General features: G+C 30.4%; 1 protein-coding gene across 3 annotated transcripts in view; it reads left to right on the top strand.

Moving 5' to 3' along the window:
* LOC134688525 (DENN domain-containing protein 5B-like) overlaps window positions 1-22,609 on the top strand; it is a 35,066-nt gene that overhangs the window by 893 nt on the left and 11,564 nt on the right. Inside the window, exons 2-13 of one of the 3 annotated variants that reach the window (XM_063549307.1) lie at window positions 2,713-2,822; window positions 3,711-4,248; window positions 7,096-7,221; window positions 9,641-9,825; window positions 10,672-11,446; window positions 13,446-13,593; window positions 14,153-14,243; window positions 16,248-16,277; window positions 19,116-19,241; window positions 19,514-19,666; window positions 20,346-20,442; window positions 21,454-21,513. In XM_063549307.1, coding sequence (XP_063405377.1) covers window positions 2,713-2,822; window positions 3,711-4,248; window positions 7,096-7,221; window positions 9,641-9,825; window positions 10,672-11,446; window positions 13,446-13,593; window positions 14,153-14,243; window positions 16,248-16,277; window positions 19,116-19,241; window positions 19,514-19,666; window positions 20,346-20,442; window positions 21,454-21,513 — 2,439 coding nt within the window. The remainder of the gene's footprint in view (window positions 1-2,712; window positions 2,823-3,710; window positions 4,249-7,095; window positions 7,222-9,640; window positions 9,826-10,671; window positions 11,447-13,445; window positions 13,594-14,152; window positions 14,244-16,247; window positions 16,278-19,115; window positions 19,242-19,513; window positions 19,667-20,345; window positions 20,443-21,453; window positions 21,514-22,609) is intronic. The other 2 variants (XM_063549308.1, XM_063549309.1) reach the window with 2 other exon arrangements.

Raw genomic sequence — 22,609 nt, 5'->3', positions numbered from 1 at the left:
TATACCTCTAGCCAACATGGCCAATGTAGAATAAGAAACACATAGCATATGCACAGTAAAACTCAGTCGATTAGAAGTCTAATGTCAGGAAAGAGAATAAAAGAAACTGAAAAATTAACAATGATACATAAATTAACAAAGGCCTGTTAGTAGATATATAATAACTTACATAAATGTACCAGCATCAGACCTTAAGCATGCATATTAAGTATCATACTGTCATAAGTTATACAAGAAAAAAACATAACTTGTATATGTATCAAGCCAACAACTGGTTTCAGAAAGAAAAGGTGTTTTTTTTCAAATGCAAAGACCATATGAGTGAACCAATAGTAATTCCAAAATATGCAATCCTCCATGACCTGTCATAGGTATTGTAGCTATATCCTTGCGGAATAAGTCAGTTTAAAGGTTTGGTTTCCCTATTTTGGTGAATGCTGACATTTCTGCGCTTTGTAAATGATATTACCATAAAATATTGGATGTGAAATACCTGACCATTTATAATGTCTGCATGTTGATTCATATTTATAAATGATTTCCTTGTACCGATGATTAATTTTAGTAAATGTTTTGACTACTTATTGGTATCGAAATTCCTAATGTAAACTTTTTCAGTAATTATAAGATTTGTTACACACAAGAGCAAATCAAACACATTGGCTACAGTTATATCGGTACATTAAACATTTAAAAAAATAAAATGTTACAATAATAAATGCCGGAATGCAAGGTTGAGTAAGGAACTAATTAATGTCAACATGGTCAAGTGTAAAAATACAGTGGGGGATGCAAAAATTTAATTAGTTGGAGGGGGCCCACTGTCTACAATAAGATTGGGCCTGCTTCAGTCATGCTTCAGCGATTCCCTTTATATTCAACTAGATTTTCCCCACAAATTTTGGAGTGGGGGTGGGGTGGAGGGTCCTTCATCTGGATAGGTCTATTCAATATATAATAATAGTGTCTATGGTTATGTTAAATTATTAGTACTTTAAATGTGTTAAATTTATGAAACTTGAACCTTCTTTATGTATATAAAAAAGAAGATGTGGTATATGATTGTCAACAGGGTTTCCCCTGGGTCAATTATTTTTTTCGCCACCTCTTTCGCCAAAACAATATATTTTTCGCCACTTTATTATTTTTTTCGCCAAGTAACACAAATATATTTTTCATTTAAAATTTTCCTTTTTTCCAGCCCCCCCCCCCCCCCCCTAAATAAGAAGTGTTTTTTCAACAAAACGATGCATCTTATCACTTGGAATTGATCCCTCGAGTAAGGTGTAGTCATTACATGGAAGGGTTACTCTCATGCCAACCTTTTAAATAGATTTCTTCATAACAACAGTTTTCTTTTCTAGACCATCGTACATAAATTCATAAGTAAAACTATATGCTTTGAAACACGTGTGTAACTGAAACGACTTTGAAGTACCCACTAAAATCAATGATCTACATGAAAGTTAAATGATAAAGTTTTAAATCAGAGACCTTTCTGCACTATCATTAAAAGAAGGAGAGGAAGCGTAAAAATTTTGCTTCAAACATGTGCGTTGCAAAGTGGTCAATAAATCCCTTTTGTGACATGTGACAGAAGCCATTTAATCATATAATTTTGTCACATCATACAATCAACACCTTTATTAATTCGTCCTTTGATGTCGACAGCTTTGAATGCAATCAGCTGATTATTGATTTTCTGTCAAAATCTTAACGAGTTCAAGGTGAATTCCGAGTATTGTCTGATCGGAAAAGTCATTGAAAGTCAGAGAAACCCGAAAAAAGTAAATAAACAAGATGGCTGAAAATAAATCGTTATATATATTTCTTTCGCCAAATTCTTTCGCCAATGACGAATTTTAATCGCCACAATTATTATTTTTTCGCAAATTGCGAAAATGGCGACCGCCAGCGGAAACCCTGATTGTCAATGACAACTATTCACAAGAGTCCAAATAACACAGAAATTTACAACTATAGGTCACTGTACGGCCACTGATCAAAGCCAATACCACATAGTCAGCTTTAAAAGGAAATAAAATGTCAAATGTATAACAATTCAAACGAGAAAACTATTAAACAGCCTTATTTATGCACAAAAAAACGAAAGAAAAAACAAATATGTAACATATCAACAAAAGACAATCGCTGAATTAGAGGCTGCATACATAAAGAATGTTGCTGGGTTAAACATGTAAGCGGGATTCCAACCCTCCCCCTAACCTGGGACAGTGGTATAACAGTACAACATAAGAACAAACTATTACTAAAAAAAAACAGTTGCAAAAGGGTTAATTCATCAGATGGATACAAATAGAAATACATCTAACAATAGCACAGAGTGAACATGGCCACGTACTTGTATATATTTCCCAACAACAAAAAGACGATTAGTACTGATCAGAGAGTACTCACAGTTACTGACAACTAGTTCATGACTAATAAAAAAAAATCATGCATCTAAGACTAAATTTTCAATCAGTACAAATCCAAATGAAGAAATATTTGTACAAGTAGTACCCCTGACTGTCATTTGCCTAAACCTCTGATATACAGGCCAGGAAATGACAACTGTCATATTTTACACTTATTGAGTGAAATACTTGACATATATGTAGGAAGGAATACTACATTCAAGGTTTGTTTTGATATAGACATATACATGTATGAAGGAAGGAATTTAAAATGATTTTTTTAATATATTTTTAGGTGAACATTTGCAGTGTCCTCCTTTAGATCGTCCTTATAAGTCCAAGGTATTGGATCATTATCCTGAATCAGTGCCATGGAATGCATTCGACAAAGTAGCTGTTGGGATGGTAATGATATATACAATTAAACATTGCTGTTCATGACACAAAATTAAATCATACAGTTTGCAATACTACTTGTACATGTTGTAGATAATTGTTTTGAAAATTATCGCTCTGAAGAAAAGTAGTTTACATTGCTAAGAGGTTTAGCTGAAACCAGTGTTAAATTAAACTTCAGTCCTGTGATCCTAATATTTACTTAACAAACTGCCAAGCTGGTGTTTTATAATCTCTATAAAGAGACAGCATAAATCCAATATATATATAGTAACTTTACCATCTGAAATTAGTTATTTGGTAATGTGTTCTGGTATTCAACTAAATAAAACATCATATTGACTTGGAATTATGTTACTTTGGAAATAAAATCTTTAAAACTATGAGTCTATGTTCATAATGAAAATTTAAATTAGTTTTAAATATTTTGAAGGGCAATAATTGAAATTCTAAGCCATGATGCATTTGTACATGTCGTCTTTGAATGTAATAACAATCTTTTTACTCATACTTGTAAATTAAAAGGGAAAGATTCATCAATAGTTATTTAGTATGATTATAATTTTTATAATGTTTATTCAAAATATAATTTGAAAGAATAGATACATGTTGGTGACGAACTTGTCTGTAAAATGGTAATATAATCCAGTAAATAAAATACATGTAACTAAGTCATATAAACAGTGTGTCTCAGCAAATATCTGCATATTAAAGATATCACACACTGTTACACATAAAGATATCACACACTATTACACATAAAAATGTAAAATGACTTGAGGAAATTTGTGAAGATTTCTTTAATAAATTCTTTTAATTAACATTTGTTTCATTTTAAGTAATTAAGTTTCTTCAACATGTTCAATATAGTTTATTTTTTGTCTGTTTAATTTTTAGCTCAGTTTCCCAAGAGGTTTATCCTTTTGTATACAGAAAGCTGACAGACAGCCAGACTTTCATTCGTTTATCATTACTAGGGAAGATGGAACCAGAACATATGGGTCTGCATTTATTTATTACGAGGAAGTTACAGATGACAAAATCTTGGCTGCCATGCAGACATTACAACACATGTTCCTAGCAGAGGTTGAAACTGATGTGTCAGACACTCTACATATTGAACAAGTAGGAGGGAATCTTAGATTTAGTCCTGGTACTACAAAGAAAAGGACAATTGACGATTTGAAAATTTACAAATCCAACAAGGATAGACTGTATGTGACAAAATGTTTTTGTTTAATTACTCAGCAACCATTTGTTCAGCCGACTCAGCAGTTTTTACAACAGTTACATAGTGCTGTATTAAATCCAACAGAAATAGAGTTATCATTAGAATCGTATATTTACAATGTTTTATATGAAGTACCATTACCTCCTCCAGGGCGCAGTATGAAGTTTTATGGTATTAAGTCACCAATATTTTGTCAGCGTCCAAGTAAGTATATGAATAAAATACAAACAAAAATAATGTAATTTTTACATTACATGGATAAAAAAAAATTATGATATAACATGACAAAAACGGATGTACAATGTACTTTTCTTTCAAGTACATGTCCACACAAAAAAAATAATTCATGTATATATATGTTCCTTAGAATTAAATTAAGTTGGGCCCTTCAATTGTTTTATATCATCTTTTTCAATGTATAATGTACATAAGTTGTATAAATACATAACATTGTTCATTTCTAGGAAAAGTGCATGGTTTGCATGTTAATCTAAAATTTATGAATGGAAAGATTTATATCAAGAATAAATATATGTGTTATGTTCAGTTATTTTTTTATTTTTCATGTTTTATTAAGAAGGATAAATATGCAACATCTTTAATGTATTGAAATATTACAATAAAGGCTGTATTTTAAATACCCTGCTTTGGACGACATTTCATAAATATTAATGCAGCTACAAAAATATCATGTCCACACATTTACACTTCTTATTACATCAGTGAGATTGTTTGCCTTAAATTACTGGAGAATATTCATAAAGGCTTTTCCCTGGAGAAGAAGTCCAATTTGAAAATAAAATAGCTAAAAATTATTCCCAAAAAGACAACTTTTTCCCAAACAATGCAGTCTCAGTAGTAATTGTGCATGAATACAAACAAAAAAACAATCATTTTAACATTTACATTATATGTACAGATTTTAAGGGTCTATTTATGTATCATCATTGACATTAAGAGGCCTTATTTCAAATGAGGATTTACCGCTTGAAAGGGGGTCTGCAAATTGAAGTTCCAGTCAAATTCATGCTTTGATATAATTTTCCCAATTTGATGAAAATAACGCATATTTTCCCAATAAAAAAGGGTAGAGGTAGTTTTGAAAAAAGCCAACAATATCACTGTTAATGTATCTGTTACACTTATCAAGTCACAGAGGATACAAAGATATGTGAACATTACTAGATGATGACATACCAGAGCATAGCCTTACCTGTGGCTGACTAAATATTAAAATCTCACAAAAGCTATAGACTAGCATGTACATATATATATTCATTATGAATTACAATTATAAACTTTGCTGTATTAATTTAAGTAGATTTTATATTGAGATATTTCATTGCATGTTTACAGTGGACTGGCGAGAAGTTAAAGGTTTGTTTGTACACTTGGGTGTTTGTGCTTTGGATGTTGTTGCAAGCTTTGTCAAAAGATATAGAAATAAGGATACTTAATTTAGTGGGGGGAAAATTAATCAGATTAATGCTAGTTAATCAAATGTTATAAGTTTTTTATCATTTTTCTGACAGCATTTTTTTACGTCCAATTTTTTTTTACCATTTTCAAAACTGGTCAAAAGTACAATTCATTATCTGACACATTAATATTAATGTTCTCAACATACTTATACTTCTTTTTTGTCCTGTCTTTAAAAAAAAAAAATTACCCATGAATATAAAAAAAATACACAATAAGTAAGATATATCCAATCTCTGTGCAGTAGGTTTATGACTTTATTTACCATGATTACTATACATGCTATATAGCTATTTCCAAACTTCCTTATATCAGATAGATGTATTCTGTCTTTACTCAATTTTACTGCAGAGATTAGAAACACTAGATGTGTCTTACATAGTCATGATAGTTTTTCATGATACAAAATTTTAGTGCATATTACATATATTTTATTAGTTATATAAATATGTTCCACATTAATTCGCGCTAAAATAAGTACAGAGTGGAATATAGGGAAAATAGATTCAGATGTAAAGACAATTACTGTAATTGTTGAATGTAAGCCCTTATAAAACCCTGGTAGAAAATGATATGCTCAAAGGTATGTTTAGAACATCTATGAACCCTTGACACTCATATTAGGAATGGTGTTGGTTTTTCATTGCAGCAATGCCTCTCATAAGTTTTCTTTTTTGATAAATTATAGTTCTCTGAATTAAACCTATTGATCAGGTTTATTTAGATACAATTTTGCACGCACATAAAAAAAAACCCAGAAAAACTTTAATTCTTCTGAAGCTTAAAACATATCTTGCTACATTTATTTTAATGTTTTACATACATGATATAGTTTAGTCCAAATAATTATGACATTCTTTGACGCCTTACATCGACGCAGGAAGGCGTCAAAGCCAAAATTTGAAATAGCCTTCCAAGAAGTCATAATTATTATGTATTAAGTATTTATATGATTATTGTAATATAAATTTCCCATTCAAACAAAACAAGTACATGTAACTAGCTCCCATTTGAAATAAATCCCATAATTTTAGTCCCCTTGATGTCATATTAGGTATTGTCAAGATGTTGTTGTCAACAAAGTTGAATCAAATTGAAGGAAGATGGTTTAGAAATGATACATTTTCATGCAATATCTTCTTAATTTACATGTGAACTCAATAACTTAATTAGAAAATCATAAGAAATTAAAGTAACATGTGTTTATAGGGAAATAATTTGTTGTTCAGTGACTGGTTGAATTTTTTTTTTCAATTTTCTAATTACTGGATTAGATATTCTATGATTATTACATCTTGTTGAAATGCAAAAGAAGTTCAAGTATTACTCATGTTTCTTAGGGTCTACTGTATAAGTAAGATATGAGAAGATAAATCTATACTCAAATATGTATCATTCATTTACTTCTCTTGGTATTATATAACTTCTCTATCACTTATGCTTCTACTTTTTTCTGTCAATATTTGGGTTGTATGATAAGCAAGTAAATGAACAATACTTTTACTATTGAATTCATGTAAGATTAAGCTAAACAACAAGAATATTTTAATAACTCTGTAATGTATATTTCAGGTGTAAGTGAGCTGCCATTGTTTGACTTCTGTCTGTCCCAGTTATTTGATTACCTTGACATAAGAGATATCGTCCAGCTGTTTACAACATTACTGTTAGAACACCAAGTCTTATTGTATTCTTCTGGTAAGAGATAAAAACATTACTGTTAGAACACCAAGTCTTATTGTATTCTTCTGGTAAGAGATAAAAACATTACTGTTAGAACACCAAGTCTTATTGTATTCTTCTGGTAAGAGACAAAAACATTACTGTTAGAACACCAAGTCTTATTGTATTCTTCTGGTAAGAGACAAAAACATTACTGTTAGAACACCAAGTCTTATTGTATTCTTCTGGTAAGAGACAAAAACATTACTGTTAGAACACCAAGTCTTATTGTATTCTTCTGGTAAGAGACAAAAACATTACTGTTAGAACACCAAGTCTTATTGTATTCTTCTGGTAAGAGACAAAAACATTACTGTTAGAACACCAAGTCTTATTGTATTCTTCTGGTAAGAGATAAAAACATTACTGTTAGAACACCAAGTCTTATTGTATTCTTCTGGTAAGAGACAAAAACATTACTGTTAGAACACCAAGTCTTATTGTATTCTTCTGGTAAGAGACAAAAACATTACTGTTAGAACATCAAGTCTTATTGTATTCTTCTGGTAAGAGACAAAAACATTACTGTTAGAACACCAAGTCTTATTGTATTCTTCTGGTAAGAGACAAAAACATTACTGTTAGAACACCAAGTCTTATTGTATTCTTCTGGTAAGAGACAAAAACATTACTGTTAGAACACCAAGTCTTATTGTATTCTTCTGGTAAGAGACAAAAACATTACTGTTAGAACATCAAGTCTTATTGTATTCTTCTGGTAAGAGACAAAAACATTACTGTTAGAACACCAAGTCTTATTGTATTCTTCTGGTAAGAGACAAACACATTACTGTTAGAACATCAAGTCTTATTGTATTCTTCTGGTAAGAGACAAAAACATTACTGTTAGAACATCAAGTCTTATTGTATTCTTCTGGTAAGAGACAAACACATTACTGTTAGAACACCAAGTCTTATTGTATTCTTCTGGTAAGAGACAAACACATTACTGTTAGAACACCAAGTCTTATTGTATTCTTCTGGTAAGAGACAAAAACATTACTGTTAGAACATCAAGTCTTATTGTATTCTTCTGGTAAGAGACAAAAACATTACTGTTAGAACATCAAGTCTTATTGTATTCTTCTGGTAAGAGACAAAAGAAAGGTTTCATAAATATATTGATATGAATTAAAAATTATAACATTTATTGAAAGTTGGGTATATACAAAATGTTTACAATAATACATATACAGTGTACAGTCAGGGGCGTTACTTAAACAAGTTCTTTTTTTAAATTACTTATATAAGTATTTTTTTATTTTAAAAATAATAAAATTACTTTATAGAGTTATTTTAAGTTTCAATAGATACATAGACTAAATGTACTTTTCATGATTTTAAACAACATATTATATAATAAAATAAAGAATTTATCAGATTTGTGAGGAGTATAGAGATAAAGGGTTACTTTGAAAATAATGACAAAAATATTACTTGAATAAGTTATTTTAAACATTTTTGAAAAAAATAGCAATTACACTTATCTAAGGCACATATGTTATTGATTTAGGTTACAAATTATAAATAACTTCAGGTCTTAATTAATTCACAAGTATCTATCTATTTATATCAGTCTACCTTCAAGATTTTAGAGGAAAATGATAATTTAATAGTCCCAAGAGACCAATCTTTGACCCAGAAGCGTAGGTATGAAAGATAAGTGCGTCGGAAAGTTAATTAGTGTTTCTGAAGAATTAGTTTTTGTATATCAAGGGAAAAATAACCAGATAACTGTTAAAAATATCTAAAGCTAGTAAAATCTATATTCTTGGACACCTATACAAATAATATTTAGAAAAATAACTTATAAAAGTTATATTTAAATTAGCCTCGTTTTCAACATTACTTGTATAGGTAATTTTAATTGTTACTTGTTTAAGTAATGCCCCTGACTGGTGTATACTGCTCGATCTCTTAATAAATATGCTATAATTTTAAGTAGCAGACTTGATACATAACCAATTCAAATCTAAGGATGCCAACAGCCTTTTTATGAATTCAGAGATCAGCCCATATGAAAAATATTGATATTGCAGACTCATACTTTGAGCAGCAAGTTTTAGTCTTAAAATCATTTTGGAGCTGTTTCAAGTAGAGAAATCATACACCATTTATCTCCTTATTAATTTATCTATATGAATCTGCACTTTGATTCTTGAAGGACATGTGGGTCAAATTTAAGATTTAAATGTAACAATGAAAAATAAAAGACAGCTATAAGATAAGGCAAGATTCAGTTTTAACAATGCACGATTTTTTGGATGATTTACTTTTGATTACAGCAGGGGTTATCCAGCAAAAATAAAGATAAATATTAAAATATTCTTTTATGATTCTGATTATTGTGTAAATTTATAGTTAATGTATATTTTCTCTCTTTTCTTCACCATAGATTACCAGAAGTTAATGTTAGTAGCAGAATGTATGATGACTTTGATATTCCCATATCAATGGCAGCATGTTTATGTCCCTATACTGCCAGCATCACTCACACATTTCTTAGATGCCCCTGTACCGTTTGTAATGGGTTTACACCATGGTAAAGAGAGCAGATCAGAACTCCAATTACCTAGTGAAGTAAGTAAATATTTATATAGAATGATGAATAGAATTTGTGTTTCTTTTTCTATATTTTATTGACAAATGGACTTATTCTATGTCAGTCTTCCTTAGACTTTACACGGAAAGCAGTCAAAACACAGACTCCTGTAGGACCCTTTTTGCAATTAAGGTAATTAAGTTATTTTCTTTTTCAACTCAGCATATTTAATATATACCTATAACTGGTACGAGTGCCAATGAGACAACTCAATTTAAGTCACAATTTGTAAAAGTGAATAATTTTAGGTCAATGATCTTCAACACAGAGCCTTGGCTCATACCGAACAGCAACCTATAAAGGGCCCCAAAAATGACTAGTGTAAAACCATTTTTAAAAACAAAAAAAACAACAGTCTAATCCATATAAAGAATAGCGGCACAAGAAACACTTATAAACCACATCAACAAACGACAACCACTGAACATCAGGTTCCTAACTTAGGACAGGTGCCAACAAATGAGGCGTTTTTAAACTTTTAAAAGGTATTACAACATAGAAATTGAAATGGCTTAAATCAATTAAAAGACATATAAACAGAAGCAAGTGAACATACACTGAATAAATAAGGCTATTAAAGGATATTATCTGAAAATAGGCTTTAGTCGAATTTCACAATTTAGGAAAGCTTGCACATTAAATAGTTCCTTTTTTTTTCTTTTCCTGTATCTGCATGATCTGTTGAGAAAAAAACTGATTCACTTCAAAAAGGAGTAAAATAAGCGAGTAACTTTTTATGAAACATTTGATATGAATATAATGTTTCTTTTCAGTCTAATATGTGTTTTGTTGATCATGTTGATATTTTCAATTCTGTGTTTCAGGCCAATATGTGTTTTGTTGATATTGATGCTAGGACAGTTGAAGTTCCAGAAGATTTGCCAAACTTCCCACACTCACAGGAATTGATTGGCGAACTCATCAAAGTCAAAAACAAATTTCGACATGCCAACGAAAAATCTGTAAACATAACCACCCGAAAGTCTTTCTCAACTCTAGACAATTTTGACAGTTCATTGAAAGAATCCAGATTAAGTAACCAGAGTTGTCCAGATCTTCAAAACAAGCTAGACATTCTACATCAAAGTGAAGCATTCAATAGAATCTCTGAGCTTGCCAAGAAAACCGGGGTCTGGAACACTATTGATGAATTCTCTGACAAAACAAAAGAAGTTTCTACTCAAAATGATGACAATGATGCAAGTTCTATGAGTGAACAAGAAATTACACAACTTAACTATAACAACACTGTTAGAGAAATCTTTCTGAATCATTTCTTACACATATTTAGTTCATATGACACATTTGTTATTTCCCCTAATCAGGACATGGAATCATGGTTAACAAATCGGGAGTCCATGCAGAACTTTGATAAAGCGTCCTTTCTTAGTGATCAACCTGAGGCTTACCTCCCCTTCTTATCATATTTCACTGAGACACAGATGTTTGCTACATTCATTGACAATAAAATTTTATCTTTGTGGGAAGACCCAGAACCCAGTTTACGGATCTTTGATGGAAGATTAAAACTGTTAAAGGAGCAGGTTGGAGAACATGTGAGACATACATATGCACCATGTAATACTATTGAAGATACAGGTAATTATTTAAATATTCAATGTTAAAAACAGCTAAAATACAATTCAGTACTTATATACTTATTTATTAAGTTATAACTCTTAAGACACTGAAATCATTCATAAATCATCAGCTGTGAATGATATTGTACCTTAGGTGTATTTAGCAGAACTTAATAAAAATAAAGAACAGAAAGGAGTTTCCATATGCAATATCATGGAATACTTACAAAGTTTATCGGATATATATATATATTTATCATATATTTAGTACAAAATACAGCTATTTTGTATATCTAATAAAGGTTCTTTTTTCCAGTCTGTATCACCTACCCTTTATCGCATACCCCGTATCGCATGGCTAAACCCGTATCGCATACCCCGTATCGCATGGTAAAACCCGTATCGCATACCTTTTTTTTTTTTTTTTTTTTTACCTGAAGTCAGTTTTTTGTTTTTTTTTGGCTTAAGGTCAAGTTACAGTAAATGGGCTATGTCACAGATTTGAGTAAAATTTTGCATACAACTCTGGCTCGATGAACTCCAACTAAAAATCGAAATTATAATGCATTTATCTCATTTGTCATTTAAAATATTACTGATTGACTTCTTACAAAATTGGTGAGCATTTGTATAGAAAGCACATAAAATCGGCATAAAACCTTCTAAAATTTGTCTTAAAATCGCAAAATCTCTAATTCTACTCCATAGATTTTTTTAAAAAAACTATATGTTGTTAATACATAAATAACCGTTATAATGATGTAAAATAAAGATAGGGTCACCGACTTCGTTTTTACGGTATACATCATTCAATGTTGTGTTCTTTGTGAAAAAATCCTATAAAACGTCGAAATAATCGTAACGTCGCCGTGTTGCTGGCTGTAAAATGTTGATTTTTGACGTTTTTCACTACCAACAAGGTGAAAAAAATGATTATTAGACAACAAACGAAGTTGGTGACCCTATCTTTATTTTGCATCATTATAACGGAATTTTATGTGTCAACAACATACAGTTTTTAAAGAAAAATCTATGGAGTAGAATAAAAGATTTGGCGATTTTAAGACAAATTTTGTATGTTTTTTGGCTGTTTGTATGTGCTTTCTATACAAATATTCACCCATTTTAAAAGAAATCAATCTGCAATATTTCAGATAATAAAAGAGATAAATGCATTATTTTTTCGATTGTCAGTTGTAGTTCACCGAGCCAAGATTGTATGCAAAATTTGAGCAAAATCTGCGACATAGCCCATTTACTGTTCCTTGACCTTAAGAAAAATTTTCCTCAAAATAGGTCAATTTTTTTAATGACGTCATTGTTTGGTATGTGTCGTCACGAACATTAAGTTTCACAACATATTTTGTGGCACCCTAAATGCAACTATAAGAAATAAAAAACACTCAAATAAATACAATAACAAACAAAATATTTTTAAAACAACTGATTGTAAGGTAAGCCAGGTGCTTCTTATAAATAATTGAGCAGTTATTTTAAGGCTTTGAAACAAGACAAAAGCAGAACTGAAGGTAACGCAGTGCAATGGATCAGAAAACAGTTCATAAAATATAATACTCTTCTGTTGAAATATATGATAAAGCGTATAATACATTGCAAAATCCGTATCACATGCCGTATCACCCTCGACCAATATCATCCCTCGGGCCAAAGGCCCTTGGGCTGATATTGATGTCTCGGGATGATACGACATATGATACGGATTTTGCCATGTATTATTCTCTATATATTCTACAGCCAATGTTATATATAAAAAAGATGTGGTTTCAATGCCAATGAGGCAACTCTTCTAAAGAGACCAAATGACACAGAAATTAAAAACTCTAGATCACTGTATAGTCAGTTACGAAAGACCTGGAAATGACAAAAGTAAAACAATTCAAAAGAGAAAACAAAGGGCCTAATTTATGTACATAAAAATGAAAGTAAAACAAGTAACACAGCATTAACTGACAACAACTGTTCTTTACAATAATAACAATTATGATTTTATGTTTCAGAGAATCTTTTGAAGAAGAGAGTGATCTATGTTGATCACGTTTCCCCCAAACCTCACAGTCTGGAGGGATTAACTGTATCTACAACTATAGAACCGGGAAACTTTCCACAGTTAAATGAAAAAGTTCTCAACACAGAACCAGTTTTCAAGTTAGAATTATTATTAAGTACTGATCTTGTTCAATGTGAAATTTACATATCGCTACTGTATGGTTGAACACATTATTGTGTTGTCTAATATATGGTGCTCATGATATTATGGCATTTGTCCAAATTTTAAGTTTAGATAAACAAAGAACATTTCATTTTCATATCACACAAAGCAGCTTTTATTCCATATCAAACATCAGCCAAAGCCCTCAGTACAAAATCAGTCAAATGATGATACAGATTTGACTGAAAAATTACTTATAATTGTCTATTTTAAAAATTTAAACATTCACCATTTTATTTGTAAGAAAATTTCAAAAATTATCTTTTTTATACTACTATACCTTCCCTTGTGCTGTTCTGTGTTGGCCACCGTAACTTATCCCACCTGATTTTTTAACTGACCTTAAAATGATGACATACAAAAATAATACAATGTATCAATCATTCTTAAACATCATGATCATAACAAAAGTGTCTTGTGCATATTCAGTGATTGAATCTTTAGCTTCTGTTTTATTTTGTTTTTTTACTGATATGGATGTTTTATTCTATGTAGGGCCAAATCTAGAGAGGGTGCAAAATGGAGAAAGAGGGACAGACAACTTCAACACTCTGAACATCTTAAAATGAATCCTGAACAGAGAGAGGTAATCAAAATACATTTTCACTGTCATGACTGTAAGAATAAAAAAACAGTTCTTTAATTACACAAGGAAAATGTATAATATTTTCCCAAATTTTTGCGGCATGTAGCCACAGGTAAATTTTCAATATTAACAATGTTAGCTTGTAAGCTTACATCAACAATAAAGAAATTCTGGAAAAATACATTTCTACAAAAAAATCTTGGTGTGATTATACATGTGTTTGTTATAGATAATGCATATTTTAAGGTTTTTCTTGTCGTTGAACACACCGAGGGGTGACAGGATTGATCAAATGAAAGACCGACAGGAGAGAGGTCTTTCTTTGAACAATCTTGACACCCCGAGGTGTGTTCTACGACAAGAAAAACCTTAAAATATGCATTATCTGACTTATATACCGTCAAAAAATATTAATTTTATAAAGATTTGTAAAATTAAGTATCCTTTTTTACCGACAACACTTAAGTGGGATATTCCTTTCTAATGCGTTCAGGTGTAATACGCCCTGCGGCTCATTTAAAATGTGAAATAAAACTCACTAAATAATTTAGATATAAACCTTTTAAAAATTGTTATCCATACACAATAAAAATATTACTGTAACTGCATGAAGTAAGACACAAATGTATTGTTACCATCCGATTACGGTGTATGACAAATACAAGACACATTGTAAGTTATTTATTGTATCCCTTAGCTTATGGAAAAGGGGGAGGGGTATGTGTGTTTATTTTCGTTTTGTTATGTTATTTCTATCGGGGAAAAGTTGTTATTTATTTAACCATTTTACTTGAATCGAATGAAAAATTCAGAGAGATTGTCTTTCGAACAGCAATACATTTTATTAAAAGATAATCAGGATAAAATTATATACCCTCCGCACCGACCCTTTCGTGTTATTAAATGGAATATAAGATTATTTTATTAGTTGATCATTTGATAGAGTAAAAGGTATACATATATTTTTAAAATGTACGAACTGACACGAAGACAAATATAAATACATGTAGGTCACAGTATGATTTCCTATTCAGTGTGTATCGTTCTGAACATGCATGAAATATTTGCCGCTGGACGTTAAGCAATCAACATATTCAGTTTGACTCAATAAGATTTCCAAAATCTTACACACGAATATTTTAAATCTGGATTTATTTTATGAAAGACTACATTAAGATTCATCTGACCTATATGATAATGTTTCTTTATAATTATTATAGCAATAAATCAACAAAACTTCACGTTATTTGTTTCTAAAATTAAATTGCGGGTCTATTATGACGGTGTCTTTTACATCTATCATCGGTTGAACTTTAGAAAATAAATATCCGAATCGGCACCAAAAAACTATTGGACGAATGAAATTTTGAAGTAATTCATAGATTGCATGTTAATCAAGGAAAATAATGACCTTACACAGGTCATTATTTAATGCCTTGGAGCATATACCATTGAAACATGGTATCGTCCGGGTTGATTCTGAAAAAGAATGACTTGACGTTCTGAAAGAAAATAACTCCATATAGGTATATAAGCTTGTATAAAGGGTACCTTGCTAATATTTTAAAAACATTTTAGGTTTTTATGTGCAGATGATATTGAAAAGATTTATTTCACTTGTGGTAAATTGTTTCATAATAACATCAGCTTCAAATGTTAAAACTGTATTGCTGAATTCTTAACTAAAGCTATTTAAAATTGCTTCTTTTTTTATGTTCGAAAATTTCAAATATTTGAATCAAATTTAGTTAATTCTAATTTGGGAAAAAAGCTTTGAGGTTTAACTGAATTTTAGCATTGTTTTGGTACTATGTATCAGAAGCTTACAATGTGAACATACATGAATGCGCAAGAATTACATGTAAATGTGTTTTGTAGTAATATACCCTTTGTCTAATATTTTTCATAGATTAAAAATGTTTGTCTAATATTTTTCATACTTTAATAATGTCAAAGGTAATACATATTTTAAATGTGTCAAACATCTACAAATATCTACCATAGGTTGTAGAAAAACATGCTAAGCTCTGGCTAGTGAGTAGATTTTGATTATTTTACTCCAGAATGGTTCATCTTGACTTTCTCACAAACATAGGATGTAGCAAAGGGAATACCTATGTGTTTCTTTCATCATATACATGTGCTTTGAACTTGAAGTGCATTCAATTACTAATTTTACTAGTGTGTTATAAAGTCTTTAAAGGGACATTTTTTAATTCCAAATTTTTGTGTTTGTTAATGGTTATTGTTTAGCAGTTAACTTTTTTGTAAATAAGCTATAAAAACTTTTTAAAAAAAAGAAAGTGAAACTTCACACAAAGTCATTAAGCTAAGGTTCATTGTATTTGAAAACATCAGAGACAATTTTGATACCAATGTTTTATCATTTTCTTAAAATCACTTCTTTAAAATTGCACAAAAGAAGAACCAATCTGGAGTTTCATCAACACTTTTACTTGATGTCCTGTGCTTACATCTTTGATATGCACAATGTACTGAATTCATTCATCTTAGGCAGAGCAAGTTTCTTTGTGAACATACATGCTTCCTATCTCATAAAATTCCTATCTCAAGCCATATATACACACTTCAACAGAAACAGTCATAAACGCACAGCTGATTGGCGAGGTTATTTATGATCAATGTCCAATCTTTCTCATATGATTGTGGAGGAGAGATAATCATGTTTGAGTCCTATCTGTAATTATGTATAAAAAGCCTCTCAGTCTAGTGTTGGGCCTTCAGGTAAAACCAGCACTTTTATTTTCAGCACTGCTTATGATGGATGTTGACAAAGATGGTCTCTAAAAAGACTGGATGTAAAACACATTCTTATAATTTGAAGTAATCATTATACACATGTATAAATAGCCAAACACATTCTATCATAAAACTGGGATCTTCATGAACATAATGTATTATTTACCACTCTTTTCCTCTTTGAATTATTTCTTTCTTATCTTTTCCCAATCATTTCGCCATTTTATATATCATTGGTAAGTTCACTAGTTGTATCATTGTTAGATATAGAATACTGTTGTCTCAGTGTGTAAAAATTTCCCTTTTATACTATTGAGTTGAAGAAGGGAACTCTGTTGTATAAATGCTGAATAAGCAATTATTTTTGTATGTTTAAAGAATGAATATGTTGTTAAGACATAAGAATTGTATCATATATATAGTTGCTGTTTTATAAGTATGTCTATATTGGTTCATGATTAAGTAAAGATGGGAGCTTTAATCGTGTTCTTACTATTGATCAAACATTGAAAACCATAGTTCTAGGGACAAATGGTACCAATGCTTTGCTGCTGCCTTCTACAAAAAGAACAGTTGACACTTGCTATGCATGAGCAGACTGATATATATAAGCATTGACTTGCTTGGCTTATAAACTTACCCAAAACAATATACATTGTTTTGAGTTTGTGTGTACAGATTTTCATATAAATATTTCTGAAAACCTATTGAGATGTTAATTTCTTTAAAATACTTTTTTCTTTCTTTGTTCTTTAAATAAAGTATACTTCATATTTACAAAATAAACAAAAATATATACTGTGGATTCATTAATATTCGTTGGATACCAATTTTCGTGGATTTCGTGGGTACAGGAGAACCACAAATTCAAATGTCCAACGAATAACAAATTTGCTAAAGGAATGAGTGGAGACTTTGACAAAACCACGAAATTAATTATCCACGAATATGTAAATTTTCCTCAAACCACGAAAATTGGTACCCACGAAAATAAATGAATCCACAGTACCTAGTTATCATTTAATTGGTATACCAAATATGCATTTCATCTACATAAGACTCATCAGTGGCACTCAAGTCAAAAAAGTTGGAAGACTAAATGCTGAGCTGAAGAGTATTGAAAACCCAAAATATTGTGTAATATACAGCTAATTCTATATATCCATGGGGTAGATAAACTAGCATGTCTTGAAAAATTCTATCATTTGATATACAGTAAATTAACAGAAAGAGAACATATCAATGCTAGTTTATGTCAACACAAAAGTTATATCTTCTAATCTGTTGATACCTCCTTCAAACCATGTTTTTCAGATGTTCAGTTAGTTAAAAATTATTTCCCAATACCAAGCTGCTTACAATCTTGTCAACACTAATTTGTTATTATTTCATATTTTCAATAATAATATCGTAAAACCAAAAACTAGCAATAATTTGTGAAACGCATATTACTTTTATATTTGATTTTGTTACAATGTTTTCTTTGTATAGGGAAACTTTTGATGGAACACAATATAAACCTAGATGAGATAGCCTTGAAATCAGATTTCCATTCTTAAAATGTATGGTGAAAGGGCATTAAATAAAATTGAGAATGGAAATGGGGAATGTGTCAAAGAGACAACAACCCGACCAAATAAAAAACAACAGCAGAAGGTCACCAACAGGTCTTCAATGTAGCGAGAAATTCCCGCACCTGGAGGCGTCCTTCAGCTGGCCCCTAAACAAATATATACTAGTTCAGTGATAATGAACGCCATACTAATTTCCAAATTGTACACAAGAAACTAATATAAAAATAATGCAAGACTAACAAAGGCCAGAGGCACCTGACTTGGGACAGGCGCAAAAATGCGGCAAAAAAAATTGATTTGTACTATTTAACAAATGTAAAGGAAAATACATCAAATCAAACAAAAAATTATTTTCCCCCCATAATAGATAAGCCACAGAGAAGTGATGTATGAAACTAAATTTTAGGCCAATTGGTTCTACCTTATCGCTGCTAATTATTTGTATAGTTGTAGCTTTTGAGAGGTTTTGTATTGATATATATTTAAAACTACAGTTTCTAGTAAAACTTTTATTTAAACGATTGTTATCTATTTATAGAAATATCTCCAGGAAGCACGAAGTAAAAGCATGAGACAACCAAAGTTATCCGATATGTCAGCTTCAGCCATGATACAGACTAACTGGAAATTTGTAGAAACTTTACTGCAGGAGGGGAAAACAAAGGTACACCAGAATAAATTTTAAGCATAATTTTACATTCATTCAAAAATCGAAGATTTATTTAAATGAAAAAAAAACATTTTACCTTAACACCAAGATGTTCAATGATCGCCTATTGTTCAGCAGAAAAGTGAAAATCTATTGTACGAAATATGTTGGTTATCTTATATATGCTACAGTCTTCACATATACCAGACAAAATGATAATGCTATAAAATTAGGTCACTCTGACTTCCATTATATCACTATTCACTGACGATGTTTAATTATTTCAGACAAAGAGAATGTTAGTAGATAAGATGGGACATGAAGCTATAGAATTAGGCCATGGTGAGGTCAACATCACTGGTGTGGAGGAAAACACACTGATAGCCAGTCTATGTGATCTGTTAGAGAGAATCTGGTCACATGGATTGCAGTCCAAAAAGGTGAATATTATGTAAATTAAATCTTATATAACAGGGTTATTTCACTATTCATAGACATGATAGATATGCTACCAAAAAATTAAACAATCATACAAATAATGATAATATATAGTGTGAACAATTATATACACATGGCAGACATACTTTTTATATGCCAAACTGATAAATTTTTGATATGACAATACAGAGATACATTAATTAAATCAATGCTTTGGTGGGTATTGTTGGATAGTTTGTTGACAGTCGATTGTGACTTTTGGTTCACTTGAACTACTGCTATCAATTAACTAGCTGGAATTGTTTTTTCTACTATTGTAATAACTAACATTATCGCTATTTTGTGCATTTTTCCTTTGATCTTTTTTTGTGATAATTTTCATATCATGTTCTCGCTTGATATGGACAAATTATTGCCAGAAACTAAGAAGCCACGTGGCGTTGCTAACGAAATTGACAACGTCGTCACAGGTAAAATAGCGATAAACAGATTATCATTGGTCATCTCAACTCGATTGCTTTTCTCACTTTCGCTGTACCAGCTCAAGGGAGAAAATCAATCTCGTTGAGATAATCAACGATAATCTATAATTGAATCACAAATGTAGAGACATGTATGTGAAAGATAACAAAAAATCATGTCTGAAGTTGGTATTGTAACTGTACTATAATGTTGTTTCAGGGGAAGTCAGCTTTATGGTCCCATCTTACAAGTTTCCTAGAATTAGAAGAATGTAAACAAGGCAATAGATACTTGGATCCTAATTTGTTGTCTCCTGGTAAGTTAGATAGTATAGTACAAACCAGGAAAATAAGTAAAAAGAGTGGAATGGGTAGACTTAATTCAAAAAATGTACCAAGGTTGAATATGGTAGACATTTAAAAAAAAAAAAAAAAATAATAAAAATCTGATAAAAATGGTGTAACAAGAAAGTTTATCTCACTGTTTCTGTGATCCTAGCATTTTGAATATGCCTTGCTTATAAGAAACTGTATCCTTCCATCTAAAAATAAAGGCATGGCTGTTAATCTGTCTATCTATACACTGTGAGTATATTTCTTATACTCTGGATGATATTTAAGCTACTATTTGACTGTTTTTGAGAAGTTTCACAATGTCAAGTATATTAAAGTATAACTAATTTAACATTTATGCTTCAAGGGCAACTCTAAAGCAATATCATAATTCTTACTTTGATAGTAGTTTAGCCGCCATGAACAGGAAAATCTAAATCTTTCAGTTATAGTTTTAGTTTAATTTGATAAATGCTTTTATTCAAAATTGTTATCTCACCTTTGTGTAAGAACTGGCTACCATAAAACTATTATTCTTAATTATTTTTTATTAAGGATGACCTTTTCAAACATTATTATGTTTAAAAAGATTTATATCTGTTTTATTACAAAAATGAAAAAAATAATTTTATACTTTGTTTCCCAAAAGTGTTCAATCCAAAATTTATTTATACAGTGGATTAATTTATTTTTGTGGGTATCTATGTTCGTGGATTGAACAAAACTTACATTGAAGTGGTATTTGAATTTGTGGATTTGCTGATTTCTGTGTACAAAGCCTATAGAAATTTTGTAAATCCTTGAACATATGACTTTCGAAATCCGAGAAAATTGGTATCCAACAAATAATAATGAATACACAGTAGATGATTTAATTTGTTCATGCTATTTGTGAGCATCTTGCTCTTAGAAATGAAAACTTTAAAATAAACAGTTATGAAATGTAAACTAGTCAACGTATATGTATTGTGTATGTGTATGATTATTTATAACAGAAACAAAACCTAAGAATGACCTATCGACCTCTGTCATGGATTTATATATGTCAATTTGTAGTAAGTAGTATATGCATGTGCCATGTATTTATTTCTATTACAGTATGCAAATATTTCATAATTATGTATCCTATATCTATATCATCATGATCATTATAGTTACATATATACAATGGCCACATTTAGTGGAGTATAAAACATTATTGAGTTCATTGTGAATCAACCACTTACACATTGATGTATAAGTTGAAAATCATTGATTAAATGTAAAATGTATAATAGTAGAGTAAAACTTTTACATTTGTCAGAATAGCAGTTCAATTCTGACTATTACTTTTTATTTTGTTATGCTAAGTATTTAATGTAAGAATTTGGTGTTTTCCTTAGCCATTGTATAGAATTGGTTGAATTAAGTTATAATACACCCACTACAAATGAGACTGAAAATTCCATGGGGACAATTTAGATACAACAAGATACAGTCTGTTGTTAAAAAGTTGCATTTCTTTTTACATTAGTTCAGAGGGAAATGTCTTAATTAAGTGATTTATTATCCCCCTTTACCTTGATCCAGACATATGCTTTAAATAACATAGAAGTCCAACATATTGTTCAAAGATTATAAATTACAATAGTTGATGGTCCCTTGCTTTTGGTTTTGTTAAATGAATGCAGGGAATTTGTCATGAAAAAATACACTGTATTCCTTCTTTGGAATATAATTACAATGATAAATACAGAGATTTAACATAGAATTTTATTTTATAATTGAGAAGTATTACAAGTATGTCTGTATTAACAGTGTAACACAGATGACTAACAGTAATTGACAAGATGCTTCTATTTCTGCTATTTTATTATTAGCTATGGCTTGGTGTGTACTGAGAAAACAGAATGAGAGTATGTCTTCCTTGTCCAGGCTTACAATTGTCATGTGTAGTATTAGGGTCTCATTCATAAAAACTTACACAGCTAGGGAACAAAATCAATCAAAAGCCAGAATAAGAATTTTCTTATTTTGTTTGCGTGAAAAAGCTTGGTTTGATGGGAAATGATATGAGAATTTCTTAAATTTTCCATAAAACAATGAATATTTCCAATCATTTAAGTAGCTTCTATTGAATAAAGAATACTATATTACACTTATTTTAGAGAT

The sequence above is a fragment of the Mytilus trossulus genome, chromosome 10 (assembly GCF_036588685.1).
Source record: "Mytilus trossulus isolate FHL-02 chromosome 10, PNRI_Mtr1.1.1.hap1, whole genome shotgun sequence".
NCBI lineage: Eukaryota > Metazoa > Mollusca > Bivalvia > Mytilida > Mytilidae > Mytilus > Mytilus trossulus.
This window is presented reverse-complemented; position numbering and strand designations above follow the sequence as displayed.